Here is an 18481-nt window from a genome sequence, read left to right as displayed (position 1 = left end):
TATGCTATTCTTAGTTACTAGGTGCACAGGCATTTGGTCATGTTCTGAAATCAAAATCTTGTTAAGTCAAATCTGCAATTCATGTTCTCACAGCACGTGAAGTGGTGCAGCCAGACAACTATTGCACAGGAGTGCAAAGAGAAGCACAAACGGCAGATGCTAAAGTGCACCGGGAACCCGGGGAGAAAGTCCAGGCTGCATCGAGGGGAAAGCAGGTGCCAACCAAGAGACTACAGCACCAGGTTCAAGAGATCCTGCTCCGAGGTGATTATTGGGATGGAAATAGAGGAATGGACTGAGGATGAGAACAAGAAGTCCCTCTCTGCTCAACCAATCAAAACAGAGATACAGAAGGGTGACAGAAGATGGATAATTAGCGTTATAAAGCAGTAATAGCAGGACTTCTTTGTGACATGAACAGGACTAAAGCCTCTCAGATCTCATACTGTTTGTACTTTAAGAGTCTCATGGCCCCTGAAAAAAACCCTATTAGATAGTGGTAGGTAAGTGCAGTGGGAACGACAGCAAAGGGATGAACCAGGATTTATATACAAATGCTTCCTGAAGACTGCACGTCAACAATGTGAGCCTAAGAGCAAAAGGTACTGCCTTGAAATCCATAATGGGATTCAAGACAAGACTGGCAGGAAACAAGAAAATGAAAATTGTAGCAGTAACTTCACAAAAAATGAGGGGAAATGCCCTGCCACAACAGGAGGAAGCAGGTACCATAAGTTAGACACTGACTAAGTGTACTGTGTCTGTCTGGGAGGTCATTAATTATAAGATAATTATTGCAATTAGAAAATGAAAAAGATCATTACACTCATGAAAAATAAAAGTAGTACATACAGGGGAATCAGAATAAAAATATTATTAGAATTTGACATCGCTATCACTCTGGCATAGGAAAAGATCTTACAGGAACCCAAAAGTTCTTCATCATTACTTGTGTGGAACACAAATACTGAATTTTCAAAACCATGGAGTAGATCGAAGATTTAGATAATTGATGAAGACCAGGGAACAGGTTTAGTACTGTGGTGTTCAAGCTGATGGTAAAATCCTGATGTATCCTACAACTTACCAGTGAGACAGGACTGGATGAAAACAAACTGAAGGTAGGATGATATGGGAGTGTTTAATTAGATGGCATGTAAAAGCAAAGGCTTAGAACTGCAGATTCTGCACAAAGAAATGATTCTGAAAACCAAGATATATCCAGGGCTTACTAACAGCATGACAAATTACTGCAGAGTCTGGTTACTCCAGATTTATGGTAATGTACATCGAAGACACATTTACTTTTATTTATCAAAGTAGAGCTCAGAGTTACCAGTTTTGAATTTCTTGTGTTGATAGGTAGCTGATTTATTTCTTGTCATCTGACCATGTAATTTCATAATCTGTGTACACTTTTTTCAGTATCTCTACAGTCACTGCATGATCTGCTTTCCCATAGCCCTGCAAGAGAGAACAAGTGCTTATTAGACACCTGCAGAAAGTAGCTCCACAGAACTACAGAATTCTTGTTGACACAAATTATCCAGTTATGATTTGATACTTCAAGTAGTTCAGGTACAAATCAAATACAGGTTCTAAGAGTTATTCTTGCAGTGTCAGTTATTATTTTTATATTGTCCTCTCCAATTCTTCCCCCTCCCCTGCACGATTTGTAGAAAATAAATGAAATAAGGTCAAGCAATCTCAAGTAATAGAGGATGCATTTTTCACATCACGATTTCTCCAGCAGGAAGCTTGTTTTAAAGTGTTCCTAACCCCTCAGCTACCATATTTATTGAATGTCCTTTTAAACCACAGAGATTGCATTGACCAACTTGAATGCATGAGCATAAAACCAACTGACTTGTCTCAGCTGAAGGAAAAAGGAATAAGGAGCCACAGATGTGAACATCTGAATACTATTCTAGCCACTAAAGAAATAAGTCTTCATGTTTTGTTTGCAACCTTGCCTTAGCGGGCAATGGCATAATTTTAAAGTAGCAGTTCTTCAGCCACTGCAACTTCAAACTTAGGAAATGTGAGAAGGCCCATGTGATTTCTAACCCTCACTTAAATGACTGATCACACTGTTACTCTAATGGAAAGGCATAATCTACCACAACTCTCAAATTTCAGTTATAGTCTTACATGACTTAAGTTATCTTGATTTCTTATTTCAGAGCTGTAAGTTTTTCCCTGTCAAAAAGCCTTTAGACCAGTGGAGTCTACTGATGAAAACCTGTGATTTACAGGTGGCTTGCTTTTTCCAGTGAAACTTTTAACTTGAAAGACTGAAAAAAACGCTCACGATTTCATTATCAAGACATGTAATTTTATCCACCACTGATTCTGCCCTAAAAGGAACAGCTCAAGTAAAACAGCATTGGAAGTGCACAGGTTAAAATTATTAATGCAAGTTTTTAAAAAATACCAGATAATATAGTTAAGTGAGAAATACTACAGGTTTATACTGTCAGTGGTAAAGCAACAGACCTACAGATCACTCTCACCTTGGTAATCACCTTGAAGACCCCATCTGACTTTGCAAATAAAAACACTGCATTTACTTCACCAGAAGTTGATGACTATTTCTCTGGTTTTCATAAAACACCAAGATGAGGCTGTTTTAGAGTCTGACAACAGATCTCCAAATAAACAGAAGTATTAAAGCAAATTATTTAATACACTAGCTTCTAGCCTGCTAACTCAGGTGTTCCGAACTTCCAGGTCTCTCCCTGACAGCAGCCTTCATGGTAGTAAAACTCTGCTTTTACATGATGCTCAACCGTAAGTGTCAAGGTACCAAAAGCAGAGAAACAAGGTATTTCCCATAGACACTGCATCACAAGAGCAAGAGTTGACCGTTGCCTCTAACACTAACTTGGCAGCTGAACTAATAATACAAGTGGTCAAGCCTGATCTAAAAATGCAGTTCTGATGAGAATTTATAATCACAAGCATTTAGTAGAATAAGCATTATAGACTGCCTTCCCACTCTATAAAAATCCTACAGTTTCTTTTTTCTTATGACTCTAGGTAGCAAGAGCCATCTTGAAACAAAAGCACCGCTAACATTTAAATAAGCTTAACACATTCAAGGCCCAGCCTTCACTGCTCATCTAAGGTAACCAGATTCATAGTAACCACCACTTCTCATGAAAAAAATGCACTTAATAGAACTGCTGTTTTCAGAAGCAGCTATGCTTCACCACAGAGCAACTTCAAAAACATACCACAGCATGTTTCCCAAATTCAAGAAAACATTACCACTTACCGAGTCTTTCATAAAGAAACTGAACTTAAACAGAACAATGACAGGTAACAAAAGTGCTCCGGTCTCCATAAATCTATACTGCATTTCAACTCCTGGAAGTTACTTTTCTTCCCACAAAATGCATTTATGTGAAACTACATCTCCACCTACTAGAAATTCGCCACATTAAAAACTGGTTCTTCTCACTCAACAAAAGCACAGAACAGCATTCACAATTTAGCTGGTCAATGACCAAATAACAATTTTATTGGTAAATAAAAGTCATAATAAAGCTGGATCAGCAACCCTGCAGGTACAAATGGGCTACTCCTGCTCTGGCAGTAAAACAAAAAGATTCTGAACCAACAGATACTAACTTGTGGTTTTAGTCTTTATTATAACTTAATGCTGATATTACTCAGCATTGTTTTCTACTATTTTTACTTTAGTCTCCTGCCCTTAAGAACTGTGTTTTTCTAATCTATCTTCTAAGTGAGCCAGGCAAGTTTTCCAGTTAATGTGATTCAAATTGCTGAAAACCACCATACTATAAAGCAAATATCACAGAACGTTAGAGACAGCAAGATTTGAAGGAATACAAGAGATGCACTTACTGTGGAGAGCCCAAACACCCTAATTTTCTTCTCTTTGCTATTGTGATCAATTTTCCCTCCTCCAAGGCATTTGCACTCATATCCCAGCTTTTCCATCTCTGGATTTACTTTCTCAAAGATGTGATCTGCACAAGAAGAACAGTGAGAGCCATTAGAACATGCACAGGCACCAAAGACCCCAGAACTGTTCTTATCAGCCAATTTCTACTTGTTTCCCTGCTTTTTCACTTGCAAGAGAGGGAGGTTTCACTTTATAGACATAGGGAGGCTGTAATTACAGTCCTCTGTTTCAGTGTTTTACTTAGTTATCCCACCTCCAAAGGGAGGTTTATCGCGTTTGGAGGTGGCAGCTGCCAGAGACAGCAGCATGGGGATCCGATAAAGGGAGGGAAAGGGTTCCTGAATTAAGAACAGTTAATTAGAACATGCACAGGCACCAAAGACTCCAGAATTCAAATCAGCTATTTTCTACTCATTTTCCTGCTTTTTCACTTGCAAGAGAGGGAAGTTTCTCTTTACAGACATAGGGAGACTGTAATTACAGTTCTCTATTTCAGTTGTTTACTTAGTTATTCCACCTCCTAAGCGATGTTTATCGGGTTTGGAGGTGGCAGCTGATGGAGACAGTAGCATGGAACACGTATAAATGGGGAAAGGAGGCCCTGAATTAGTAACAGTTAGAGCCAGTAGAACATCCACAAGCCCCAAAGACTCCAGAACTCTCCTTATCTAGCATTTTCTACTGCTTTTGCTGCTTTTCCCCTTCTCCACCTGCAAGAGAGGAAGGTTTTTCTTTACAGACATAGGGAGGCTGTAATTACAGTCCTCTATTTCAGTGTTTTACTTAAGTTATCCCACCTCCAAAAGGAGGTTTAATGGGTTTGGAGGTGGCAGCTACCGGAGACAGCAGCACAGGGCACCGATAATGGGGGGGAAGGGGGGAGAAAGGGGGGGGGGGGAAGGAGGGGGGGTGGGGGGGAAGGAGAGGGGGGAAGGAGGAGAAAGGAGGGGGGGGAAAGGAGGGGGGGGAAAGGAGGGGGGGGAAGGGGGGGGAAGGGGGGGGAAGGGGGGGAGAGGGGGGGGAAGGGGGGGGGGGAAAGGAGGGGGGGGAAAGGGGGGGAAAGGGGGGGAAAAAGGGGAGGAAAAAGGGGAGGGGAAAGGGGGAGGAAAAGGGAGGAAAAGGGGGAGGAGAAAGGGGGGGAAAGGGGTAGAACCCTCGCTCCGAGCACGCACTGTGGAACTCGGCCGCCTTGGTGCCCCGGACGATGTGGCGGTGGCCGCCGCCGCCCGGGCGCTGCAGCCGCACCAGGATGTACTTGAAGGTGCCCTCGGGGTCGATCTCCACGTCCCTCACCGCCTCCATGGCCCCGAGGGAGCCCGCCCACCCCGTCACGCCGCGGGGAGAGGCGGGGCGAGCCCGGGGAGGTGTGGAACGGCGGGATGGAGCGTTTGGGGGGGAGGGAAGGGGAGGGTCAGCTGCCGGGGGGGTGCGGCCCTCACACCCTGTGGGTTCCCTTCAGGAGGGGTTGGGGGCTCCTTGGTGAGAAGCTCGACATGAGGCAGCAATGGTAGAATGGTTTGGGTTGGAAGAGGCCTTAAACATCATCTCATCTAGAGGGAGGTGTCCCTGCCCATCGCAGGGGGGTTGGTCCCTTCCAACCCAAAGTATTCTATGATTCCATAATTCCATAATGCTATAATTCTATAATCCCAACCCCCCTGCCATGGGCAGGGCCACCTCCCACTGGGCCAGGCTACTCAAAGCCCCATCAACCTGGCCTTGGACACCTCCAGGGATGGGGGAGCCACGGCTTCCATCGACAACCTGAGCCAGTGTCTCACCCTCAGCGTGAAGAAGTGTTCCCTTGAACACGTGGAGGTGTTCAAGGCCAGGCTGGATGGGGCTTTGAGCAGCCTGGTCCAGTGGGAGGTGTCCCTGCCCATCACAGGAGGGTTGGAACTGGATGGGCTTCAAGATCCCTTCAAGCCCAAACCATTCTATGACTCTACGATGTTTTGGGGCATCCACACCTGTTCCAGTGACCCTCATCGTGAAGAACTTCCACCTTATGTCCACTCTAAATATGCTGTTCTCCAACTGATAGCCATTCCCTGCAGTCCCATCACTACAAGCCATTGTAAACAGTCCCTCCCCAGGTTTCATGTAGCCCCTTCAGGTACTGGAAGGTCACTGTAAGTCTCCTCGGAGCCTTCTCTTCTCCAGGCTGAACAAGCCCAACTCTCTCAGCCTGAATGCCGAATGCAGTGCATGCTCACAGCCCAGAAAGCCAACTGTGTCCTGGGCTGCATCAGAAGAAGCGTGGCCAGAAGGGTGAGGGAGGGGATTCTACCCCTCTATTCCTCTCTTGTGAGACCTCACCTGGAGAATGGTGCCCAGTTCCGAAATCCGCAAAGTAAGAAGGTTATGGAGCTGTTGGAACGGGTCTAGAGGAGGCTACAAAGATGATCAGAGGGCTGAAGCACCTCCGCTATGGGGACAGGCTGAGAGAGTTGAGGTGGTTTAGCCTGGAGAAGAGAAGGGTCCGAGGAGACCTTAGAGCAGCTTCCAGTATCTGTAGGGGCTACAAGAAAGCTGGGGAGGAACTTTTTACAAGGGCATGTAGCAATAGGACGTGGGTGAATGGCTTTACATTGGAAAGGGGAAGATTTAGATTAGACATTAGGAAGAAATTCTTCACGATGGTGAAGCCCTGGCTCAGGTTGCCCAGGGAAGTTGTGAACACCCCATCCTTGGAAGTGTTCAAGACCAGGTTCCATGACTCTTTGAGCAACTTGATCCAGTGGGAGGTGTCTCTGCCCATGGCAGGGGTAGTTGGCTCTAGATGATCTTTAAAGTTCCTTCCAAACCATTCCATGAATCCTCCTGTTTGCCTTATTTTATGGGTTCCACTCAAGGCAAGTACCACACAGTTCTATCATGAAGTTGTGTACATCTAGCACGAGTACGCTGCACCCATTGACTGCTAATTGAGCCTATAACATTTACTGAAGGTAAAAGAATTGTTGAGCATCACCTTACTTGTAGTGCTTAGTCAGAAAAAAAAAAGAGGAAAAATTTTTGTTTTAAAGACTGGAATTTTTCCCCCAAGATTTCAGAGTATTTCCACAAGTGAGTTGCAGCATAGCCACATCCTTTAAGTGCAGTGTAAGTATATACAAGTAGTAAACCATTGTCAGCATGAATTTCTCTAACTGTAGTAGTTATGTAATATGAAAATAGAGCTTGGATACAGCACTGTGTGAACTGATGTGCAATACATAAACCCATCAGTAAGACAGAGAAAAAATACACAAGTACAGCATTTAAAAGTGCTTAACAGGAGAAATGTAATTTTGGGATTAGATCTTGTTTGGTGGCTATCACTTCACAATTAAAGTTGTTTATTAATGTGTTTTGCTAGCCATCTTAAGGAAAGTCTCTAACATTTTTTTCGTTCTGATACTATTGCTAGTTACCTTCTTGGACAGAGTAATGTCATTTGGTTGTGAGGAACCAGAGTCCTAGTAAAATAGGCTGTATTTTCACTAGCTGTATCTTAGAAAATGAAGATGTGAGAAGGGCTTTAAATAGAACCCAACCTACCAACTCAGCTGTTCTGGATTTGCCAAGGCAGGTGGGTAAGTGATAAAATCTGTATCTGGGTGAGGTGCCTTTTAAGGGTCATAAGGCTGAAAGGCCTGTGGTATTGAGGTAGTTGCTCAAGTTGTCTTTGTTCAGTAATGTAGGAAAGGGCATTAGGGTTATTGTAGTATTAGTTCTTTAAGTTTCTTTCAAACAATCTTAAAGGGCTGTTGTGGTTTTCATTGTTTCTTCGTGTGTATAGCTTAATTCTTGGATTTTTTTTGCCTACCAATTTAGCCCAATATCTAATGTTGTTGTTTGTCTCTTGTTAGAGCTATAGCATCAAGGCTTTATGGAGTCTAGGTGTTTAAATTAACCTTGCCTTTTTATTTGTAACTGGAATAGGGTACTTCATTTCCTTAAGCATATAAGTATGTTGTATGGCCATGGAAAACTTTATTATTCCATTTCAGTTATGATGTACGGAAGGAACTAGCAACAAACAATGGTAACAAGGGCAAGGATGGCAAAGGAAATACTTCTGGCATGTCTTGGGTAGAAGCAAAGTTGAAAGGAATTTGTCCTTCACGAGGAGAGCAGGTATTTGGCTTACATGAGTTTGAGCAAATAAGTTTGTGAGCTAGTAAACAGGCAAAGCAGAACTTTATCCTGTTCTCCTTAAGACTTTTATATTTCCAAGCACCCACCTTATCTAGGAGTAGTTTCCTATGCCATGTTGAGGTATTGGAGCTTCCTGTTGGCATCGAGGCTGAAGATGAAAATCCCCCGCTGTTAGCGGGAACTGCTGGTGTGTCACTTCATGGGCCTCAGGGGTGCAAAGAGGATGGCGCGGGGTGAGAGGGGTCTCAAGCCAGAGGCAGCCCGCCTCCAATGAAACTGCCTGGAGGGACTTTCCTTTTGCAGTTTGGTGTTATTTTCACTCTTATCTAACTCTGGCAATGAGTTTGGCACTACTTTCTGAAAAAAAATTCTGAAAAATTAGTTTTTTTATTTATTTGGCCAAGTGACATCTTGTTTCTTCACAGCGCTAAAAACAGGAGTCTTAAAAACTATTGTTCTGAGGAAAAGAATTGTAAATGTCTCAAATTAGGTAACAGTGTACTGATGTGATGATGATTAGTATAGGATAGTGGCTATTTTTCTTGAGTAGTTCTAGTGAGATCATAAGGCTAAGTATTGTAAGCATTTTTATCCTCTTCTATATTAAATATGGGGCTTATTTTCCACTAAGCTTTGCAGGCTTAGGACTGTGCCCGAGTAACTATAAAGTTGCACTGTTGTTGCTTATGCCCTTCCTATCCTAAGATTGTTTTAATTCATGAGGCCTTGTAAAATTCACTTGTCCTTACATTACATTGGGTTGTACCAATATCGCAACCTGTGTTGGAGCGGATTGAACTTCTGATGTAACTGAACATGTGGTTAGTTTGAATCTGGGATACCTCAACCAAGTTAGTGGTTGAGCTCTTGCATCTGGACTTGTTCAAATGTCTCTGTGTATTCCAGCAATTGGATTAAAAAGAAGCAACAAAACCTGTAGTTCATGTGACATGGTGGGGTAGCTGGGTGTAACTACAGTAGCTAAACCAGTTTATTTTCACAAAGCTATGAGATGTCCTAGCATCTGTTATACTTTTACCTTCTAAAAATACTTCTTAAGTGTCTTGAGAGCGATAAATCATAGAGTAGCCTTGTGTTCTCTGTTGCATCCCTTATAAGGGGGCCCTGTGACTGTGCTTTTTCTGTTTAATGACTCTTCAAAGTATTAGTAAATGTCACCTCAATTTGAGATCATGACAAAGATACCAGTGCCATTATACTCCTACAGGTTTTATGAAAATAGGTTGAGAACAGAGACACCATGAGTGTTCCTGCTGAGGGGATGCATTCCTTTGTATTGCGTGAATTATTTGGGTGATGGAAACCGCTGATAGTGGACAAATACATTCTTTTTGTCACACTTAACTGCGTTTCTGCTGGCTTTGTGATAGCCTTAAGGCTATGTTATTACCCCACTTGGAGTACTGTGTGCCACAGTATAAAAAGGATCTCACATTTCATTGGAGAAGAGGCAAAAAGCCTGTTAGCCAGGAGTGTCTGAATAGCAAGTGACTAGAAGAGGAATATTAATATTATGTGAATATGTTAAATTTACTTTGTGATGAAGTGAAGCTTGCCGTGGGATTCTCTCAAGCATTAGGCCAGCCCAGGTTACCAGAGTGAGGAAAAAGGAAGCAATTCATTTGAACTTCAACTTTATAAATTTTTCCTTTTATTGAGCTCCTTGACAGCAGGGCAGAAGGTGTAAGGATATGTTTGGCCCATTGTTGTATTACAGGAAGATATTAAAAAGAATTTTGAAGTAGGTGATTTCCATCGCATGTAACTCGCACAAGAGAGAAAATAAGATGAGGGTTAATTTTCAGCTTTAGTTGCAAATTTCAATCTCGGAGTGAGAATGCTCCCTTGAGTTGAGAAGAAGAATTCATAATACACTGGTGCAAATGAAATACACTGTAAATTATGACTATCATGGACATCAAAGATTACATGTCTGCTCTGCTGTTTGGCCCAGTCATTTTAATAGGCTTTCAATGAAGATTTTTTTTCTTCAAGAAACGTTGATTAGCAGTTCCTCAGATTAGCAAGGGAGCCAGAACAAACGCAGGATAATAGCATTATCTTTCTTGGCATTAGCATCTTGTGGATCTGTGTATGTATAGTCTGTTCTGAAGCCAGAGGCTTGGTTTACTTGCTGAAGGGGAAGAATCCAAGCCTCCATCACACAGGAGTGTGAAGGACCTCTGCTGGGTCCTTTACCTCTTGCTTTCATGAATAAAGCTCTTGTATGATCCCTTGCAGAAACTGAACGATGCCTGCATGAAAACCAAATTTTTTGTTTGTTACTTACAGAAGGATGTTTGATAACCTCATTGCTCTGCTGGCTAAAAAATCCCTCATTTCCAGTCTACCTTTACTCACAGGTGGTTTGTATGTATTTGGGGGTTTGTACCAATTTTATCACTTCATTTACAGAAGACTTCTGGTCACCTTCTTTACTTGCCTGATCCTTACAAAGAGCCCATTACATCCTCCCTGAGCCTTCCTCGCTGCTTCCCCAGACTTAAACACAAACTTATAATAGGCACCTGGAAAGATATTTCCTTAGAGAGGACTTAATGGAATATTTATTCTGTTTGGAGAGTCTATAGCTTCCTACTAGGAGGTGGCCTTCTCCTAGTTCTCCTTCTGAATGACCATAAATATTGCTTCCCTGTTACAGGATTGCTAGTTGGAGGCATAACACATGCTTTCCCCTGGAATCCTCTTGGTTGGTGAAACCAGTCTGCTTGGTTTGTTTTCATGGCTCTGCTGTCCTTCACTTGTCCTTCCCTGCCCTCTGTGTACATGCCTTCCAGCATATGTTGGGGGCACAAAAAAAGCACAATGTGTAAGCAATGATTCCAGAGCCCCAGCTGTTACTTTGTGGTCTGTAGAGATGAAGAGTGTGAACAAGTTTTTGGATTGATTAGAGTTAATTTATGTGGGGTATATGACATCCTGAATATGAGGACCTTTCAGCTGCAGCTGCTTTTCTTCAAGATAAACTCATGTGTTTACACTCATGGAGCAGGGATCCAAGGATATTTTTGAATGCTGGTTTTAGAGCTGGAGGTACCTAAAAGTAGGTATTGGAATTGTAGTTCCCTGGCAGAAAATCAGAAAGAAGATGATGGATGGTGAATGTAATTGTATGAAGTCTTATTTGCAGAATTCCGGATATAGATTGAAGGAAAAAGGTAGATTACTAGATCGCTAAAAGAAATAAAAATAATATTCTTGCCGGTGGGCTGCTATAGCAATAATTCTGCTCTGAGAGAAGAGACATTGCATGTACAGCAAAAGAAAGAAGAACAGTTTTCCCAATTCTGACATTCAGTGAGTGCCCAAGTCAGGGAGTGGTGTTCGGTATATGTAGGTATGTGTTCTTGTTACTCTATGAAGGAAGTCTAAAAAGGACAGCTACGCTACTTATTTTAGGGGAATAAAACTAAATCCTGCCTTAGAGACAGAAGCAAACCCATAGAACTGGTGGCTTAACTTTTGTCTTATTTTTTCAGCAGCTAATGGCACAATCTGAGTAACAGATGAAAAGTTACAACACGGTTCTAAATTTTTCCTCTTGTTGTAAGCATCTAAGCAAATGTATTTGCTGTTATTTTTGTTAATAGAGAGAGAGTGCATCTCCTTCAACTTAACCTTTAGATAAACCACATAGCTGAGCAAACTTTAATTCCGTACCACAAAAATTATGAAAGATAATAGTTAACTGAGACCCATCTTGTGTAAGTCCCCTGCCTGTCTGATGATCCTAAGATATTTTGAAGATACTCAAAAAAGATTGTGGGCTTTTGCCAATAGTGTGGCTAGAATGCTTGTGAAAGAGTATTTGATTCAAGAACTTTTTTTCTCATGGACTGAGAAAAGTTAGGAGTAGTGTGAATTGTGTCTCTGCTGGCTGTTATGGGTCAGCTTTTACTTCTTGGTGCTGTGTAGTTGTTGCATCTAGTTTAGTTTTCTGTTTGAAGATTTCAGATAGCAAGTGATAAGATCTCATTCCACAGAATGTCAGTAGCTTTGGTGATGGACCTTTCTGCTTCTTGGTTTTATAAGTGACATCAGACGGTGATGACAGTCTCTGGGGCTTGGTTTTAGATATAGAAGTAGGTATCACCCAAAATGCCTTAGGTACATGATCAATACTCCTACATCCTTCAACAATGTGGCTTTATAGTTTATGATCTGCTGCAGGTAACTCTTGGAGAGTTTTTTTTACTGCTTGTTTCACCGTAGAAAAAAATTAAGGACTAAAATATATCTACTGGCCTTCTCTGAAGCTTGCTTAGCAGGTGTTTATTCTCAGAGCAGTACAGCTTCTGGGGTGGGGAAATTGGGCTGAAAATTGATGGAGAAACCTGAGAAATTAAAATATTGAAGTTATAAGATGTTGTATTTAACAATTAAAAAAATTGTTGCTGGACATTCCTTTATTTATGAACTCTATCACATTAAATACTGTGTCCATTGATGTATAACAATTATTTACTTGAAACTGACTTAAGCACTGAAAAAAACAGGCTTGAAACTTGGAGTTCATAAACTAATGGTGAGTTGTTTTAGTAAGGAAGTAAAACTGCCACCCTCCTCATCGTTTTTTGTAGTCTGTCCCTCATAACACTGCAAATTGAGAATGGAAGGCCATGTTAGCTGTCCAGGGGTACTATTAGTTTGCATGCGATCTGATGAGTCAAAGCAGTGTTTTCTGGGAACAGAGCTCGGCAGAGGTTATGCAAAGAATTTATAAACCAGGAACCTTTTCTCAATTTGCAGAACAATACTTATTCTCCTAATCCTGCAACTTCATAGAATGGTTTGGGTTGGAAGGGACCTTGAAGATCATCCAGTTCCAAGCCCCTTGCCAGGGGCACCTTTCACTGGATCAGGTTTCTCAGAGCCAGCATCCCTATTAGTGTCAGACCTGGAATATCTCACCTGCTGAGAGTATGAGACTGTAGAACAGACCTGGGCAATAAAATCAACACTGCTGTATCTGGGAATGGGTTATAGTTATTCTTTCTTACATGTACATGTAGGGTGGCAAGGCTCCGAGTGATTCTCTGCCATAATTTCCATCAGTTAAACTAGAAATAATCAAGTTCTGCATGGGACCAGTTCCACCTGCAACTTCAGGCAACCAAGGACTTGATGTTAAGACCAACACTGGTTTTGTCTTACAGTGAGAGTTGTTTCTTCTGCTCCTTTGTTCTGCCTCATGTTCAATGCACTGAATCACACCTTGCAGTGCAAGTGATCCCTGGCTTCAGGTTAGATTCTTGAAAGTGATTTTTTTTTTGCCTGTTTGGAGGAAATTGAGCAGTATGAGTCACATCAGAGAGTTCCCGAAATAAGAAGTGGAGATAAGATTTTCTGGCTCCTGGGGTTTCACTCCAGACAGAGTGGAGACTGTCTTAAGCAGCCTGAGAAATTCCAGCGTCTTTGTAGCAGTTGTATTACATACCTTATTGGTGCTTAATGAGACACAGAGGCTGAGGGATGAGTATGTTTTGGGAAATTATCTTTTTTTCCCATATTGACCTCCAGGAAAACTTGTGCCTTAGGCCTTTTGTCTCTGAATTTTTAAAGAATTAGTGTTTCAAGCTCCTCTCCAAACAGGAAACACCTTCATTACTGGCACCAGAACTCTTTTTCCCCTCAAGGCTGGCTAAAGCTCTTACTCTTCCTCTTCTGCTGAGTGTTAACTCTGGGTGAAGCTGGATTTTTTTTCCATGACTTCAAAATTTCAAGTAGTCTTACAGCTTTTACCATGGGTTAGAAATCTGGAATACAAACTATTTTGACAGAAGTATTTATGAAGTGTTTTAATTCAGGAATGACAAATATAGCTCCTAGAAGAGAGATGGAACTGGGTTATCCGGAGGTACTTAATTCTGTTTTTTTGACTGTTGACATAAAAGGATTGTTAAAATGTTTAAAAAGGAAGACTTGGAAATGTGTAAATGCAGATGTACTCTTACAACGTAGGTAAAGCACCATTCTTTAAAAAAGACTTGGAAAATTAATCTCTGTCTCTTCCTATATGCACATATGTACGTGCATATATTCTGGTCACCTGAGATCCCACCATATCCTGTATTTGTCTTATTTTTGCTATTTCAGCAAGTTCAACAGAGAATTTTAGAGAATCTAAAATAATTTACTACTGCATCCCATTTTCATAAGCTACTGATAAAGGTATTGAAAAATGTTGCTCAAACCAAGACTTAAAAATCTCCAACAGGATGCCAGACTCTGCAAAACTCCTGTTCTAGCATTTCATGTCTTCCTTGTTTAGAAAAACTTCCTTTAAAACTTTGGCACTACAAATCAATCCAACCCCTATTTGTTACACGCCCGGTGGACACGGAGAAGTCTTCATCACATGCCTCCTAAGTGTTCTGAAACACCTTTAGGTTTTACAAGGTTATATAGATTTCTTGCCTCTATCATCTTTTTCTACAGTGGGATGAGAATAAAACAATTAAATGCCTCTGGTGTTTGTGCATAGTCTGCATTTTCTGATCATATGTTACTTGAACTGTGATCTATGGAGAGCTGAGAGTTTGGAAAATGAGATCACTTGCAATCTCTTTACAAACCAGATGTGTATGTCAGGTATATATACATATATATATATATGCTTCCCTGAAAACATACATACATGTATGCTTTCAGGGAAGAAAACAAGATGAGAGTGTTCATAGGAAATAAAATTAATAATTTTATTTTGTTGAAAATAAATGTAGGGTGTCAAGATTGCATCAGATGGTCCTAGTCTCTTTTCCAAAAGAGAACAAAGCTTTGATTTTGTCCTAAAGAATCTATCAACTGTTTTGCTCAGGATTTGATTGCATTTTGACTGCCTGTCTCTTCCTAAAATTGCAGTACTTTAGCTTAGGTGCAGTACACCAGATGAGATCTGGCAATGGGAGATTGGATAGAACAATTGCAAATTTTGTCTTAAATAAAGCCTTCCTGTTAATACATACCAAACCAACATTTCCTATTTTTAAAAAGGACAACAAATCATTAACCCATATTGAATTTGTGATCTACTGTAACTTCTAGTTTCTTCTCTACAATGCTCCTGCCCAGCCAGCATTTTCCCAGTTTGTTTCTGTTGTTATTATTACTATTATAAAGAATGTTGTGCTTGCTTCTCTTGATTTGTTCTCATTTCTTTTGGGTCTTGTCTCTAACTTACCAAAATCTTTGTGTCCTACATTGGTCCTTTGGAACTTTTGCAGTTCCTCAAAGCCTGCTGTCATCTACAAATTTTCTAAGCATTTAGATGATAATTTGCCATCCAACTTAAATTTGATACTGACAGTGATCTTTGAGAAACTGCCCTTGAGTAGCGATTACACCTCTTGCATGCTTGTTTTATGGTGATTTCAGCTAAGCACAGTTTCACTTGTTTGCTTATAAGAATGTCTCATGGGACAGTATTAAAAGTCTTAATCACAGCAAACTATAGTAAAGCTATTCTTTGTTGCTCACTCAGCCTTGAAGTACAAGCTGAATTGATCTGCCAAGAATAAGTCAATCATATCAATGTCAGCTGTTCTTGACAGCTGAGCAGCCTTCTGCTGATTTTTCAATTGTTTTCTTTAACAAATTTTCTATCCGGTTCAAGTATCTTTTCTAGGTGCTCATGTGGAAGGCTTCTATTTATTTATTTTGATCTTCCTTTCTAGTTAGAGAGAAGAAATATTTTTGTCGGCCCTCTGACAGTTTTCCCATATTCTCAAAGGTAATTACGGAGGGTTTGGATCCTTAAACAGTAACTTTAGTGGCTGTAACCTACCTAAATAATCTTCAGTGCCGTCTCTCTATACTCTGACCTGTTCTCTTTTCCCAGCACATAGGCTATTGTACTGAGCATCTGTTGTACTTTCTACACCAAGAAAAGTTTTGATGTGTCCTCTTGATTATCTGACTAGTCTTTGTTATTCTTACCCCCAGTGCTTTTAAATAGCCTTTTCTTACTTTTTATGTCTCAGAGTGGCCTTCCAACTGGAAAATGAGTTGCTGCTGGGTAATCCCTGTTAGGCATCTCTTTTTCTAAGGGAAAAGATGTAATCTGGAGTATTCCCATTCACTTGCAAAAACCTGGGCTTTCACTTGTGGAAATGACAGCCTGGATTGTGTAGGAACAAGAAGTGTTCAGCACTTCTAAAAAGTAGACTCTTTTTAAGTTGAGTCTTGTTTTTCTGGCAGAGAGGAACTGGATTTATTTTAAGGAACTATGTCTGTGTTAGTGTTGCACAAGAGGAGTGTGGACAAAGGCTCAGTGTGCGCAAGAAAGAAGGTTCTTATATTCTCAGATCAATTTGTAAAAGAAAAAAAAGGGACAAATATGAGATAACAATGAGAAAAGAATAAATCGATAGCATGGAAACCAGCTAAGAGTCAGGCTCTATGGCATTTCTAGCTTAAATATCTGCAGTTCAACCTAAGTATCAGAGGTATTTTTCCTGAAATACCTGCGCAATATGAGCTTTAGATCACAGGAATCCTGGTCTTTCTGAGTAACAGTGTTGAAGCTTTTAAATGCCTTTAACTTTTAATAATGATATTTTAACTTCTCATTTGTGTACTCTTAAAGATATTTATCAGGCTTCCCTCCCCCCCCCCCCCAAATTTTGCAGTTGTATTCATATTCCATTATTTTAAAAGGAGATAAAAATATAATCAGTGGATTGCAGAGTTCCCTGGGAAAACCCGCGAAGAGCCCCAGGTCACTGATGCATAAGGGAATACTGCCAACAAAGACAGGCCGTCCTTTTTTTAGGCCGGGGTTTTTACAGGCATATTGCTTGTAGGCTTTGGTGTTTTGTACTTGTTTTGTCATATTTTTTTTTTTTATCTGCAGCAGACAATAGGTCTCAGACAGCCCCTGTGAAGGAAGACTGTTGTAAACTGTGAAATGTTCTTTTCCTTCCTCCGGAGATTCTACTGGCAAAGCGATTCTGATAAAATTTCCTCCTCACAACTTCAGAGCTGCTGCCACAAGAAAGATGAGCGCTTACCAGTAGGAAGCTCATAAAATTACTTGGAAAAGTGAATATCCAGGAAAAGGTGTAGGGCTTTCTGCCTCCTGACAGGATATAAACTGTTCTAATTTTTCTAAATTATAACACCTGATCAATGTTTTAGGAAAAAAAAATAAGGCTGTCCTATCAAAACCCATTATAATGTAATTATAATGTAATTGTTATATAATATATATGTAATAACGTAATTGTTTGATTAGGGTAATGGTTCACAGCACCTATGTGGCCCTGCAGCATGATGTACTGTGCAGGTACATTAAAAGTACCAGCCTCTGTTAGAAGGGTTTACAATCTACTGAATATGGACAGAGACAGGTTGGCAGACAGGAAATGTTTTCGTTCCCACTTTACAGATGAGCAGCTGAGGCTAAAGAAATAACAGTCCTTATCTGATGCTACCTGGAAGTCCCTGGAGGCTGGTTGTTCTGAGCAAAGCTGGCCCAGGTCTGGCTTGCAGCACGTGTCTACAGCGTGGCCAAGGGTTAATCTCAACTGTCCAGTGTTTCTTGAGGGTTTGTTTGCGATTCCAGCTGTGCTAGCTCACCCCTGTGTTCCTCTCCCTACAAATATTCAGTTTGTTGGTTTTAGTGCTCACTCTATTCGGTAGCTGACTTTGATGTGCTTTCTAGAACTTTTCTACCATTTCATTGCTAAGCCTCATAGTTTGGTAGTAACTGAGGCTGCTTGAGAATACACCCTGTGTTCTGTCCTCTTTTCTGTGATGGCTTCCTTTGACAGGCAGAGATCTGTTAAGGTATGGCTACTTGACAAATATTTTTTGGTGAAAAACCTGAGAGTTGATACCAGCTGAGATCTTAGCGTGAGATCCAGGAGCACCACTGTGTCTCATTCTGTAAGAACCAGCTGGGTTTCCAAATGAAGAGCTCTACCATGCACTGCACAAACTATAACTATGCTTTACAGTACTTCAGAAGAGTACTAGCAATCCTGGGGCTGGCAAACCGTACCTTGAGAGCTCTGCACAGTAGGCTGTGATCTGCAAGGAAGGGATTGTCCAGTGCTGCAGTTTCTATCTTTTACTCAGACTTAGTTAACCAGCTTTGAGTGCTGGTGCCTTTCTTATTGGGTCCCAAAAAAAAACAGCACCTCCTTTTTGCAAAACATTTTGCTAGGTGGAAAGCTGGAATCTGCTTATTCATGCAACTAAAACTGACAGTCTTGCTCCGTCCTGATATCCTGGAATTGTGTATTTTTACCAGTAGGGCTATGTAATGTAGCACTTGGCAGTTTGTCAGCATAGTGTGTCTTTGTGGGACGGCTGATTCGGCAAGGGAAAGCATAACATTTAATGTGTGGGAGGGCCAGATCCTGG

At 41.0% G+C, this 18481-nt stretch overlaps 1 protein-coding gene across 1 annotated transcript; it reads right to left on the bottom strand.

Annotated features, from left to right (window-relative positions):
• Positions 1 to 1273: 1273 nt before the first annotated feature.
• LOC138723180 (14 kDa phosphohistidine phosphatase-like) lies at positions 1274 to 5277 on the bottom strand. The gene is made up of 3 exons (XM_069862092.1): positions 5104 to 5277; positions 3871 to 3995; positions 1274 to 1464 (listed from the first exon to the last, which is right to left on the bottom strand). Exons 1-3 carry the CDS (start codon positions 5231 to 5233, stop codon positions 1372 to 1374), a joined length of 348 nt encoding a protein of 115 aa, XP_069718193.1. The 5' UTR covers positions 5234 to 5277; the 3' UTR covers positions 1274 to 1371.
• Between the last annotated feature and the right edge of the window lie 13204 nt (positions 5278 to 18481).

Source organism: Phaenicophaeus curvirostris, chromosome 8 (genome assembly GCF_032191515.1).
Source record: "Phaenicophaeus curvirostris isolate KB17595 chromosome 8, BPBGC_Pcur_1.0, whole genome shotgun sequence".
Taxonomy (NCBI): domain Eukaryota; kingdom Metazoa; phylum Chordata; class Aves; order Cuculiformes; family Cuculidae; genus Phaenicophaeus; species Phaenicophaeus curvirostris.
Note: the sequence above shows the minus strand (reverse complement) of the source record. Positions and strands in the feature narration are given on the sequence as shown.

Excerpts from the sequence above, each read along its gene's own strand:
- LOC138723180 (XM_069862092.1), bottom strand. The coding sequence starts at position 5,233 with ATGGAGGCGGTGAGGGACGTGGAGATCGACCCCGAGGGCACCTTCAAG. Across the intron at positions 3,996-5,103 it reads CAAGGCGGCCGAGTTCCACA|ATCACATCTTTGAGAAAGTA; the intron begins GTGCGTGCTCGG and ends CTTCTTGTGCAG. Across the intron at positions 1,465-3,870 it reads GGGTGTTTGGGCTCTCCACA|GGCTATGGGAAAGCAGATCA; the intron begins GTAAGTGCATCT and ends TCTCTCTTGCAG.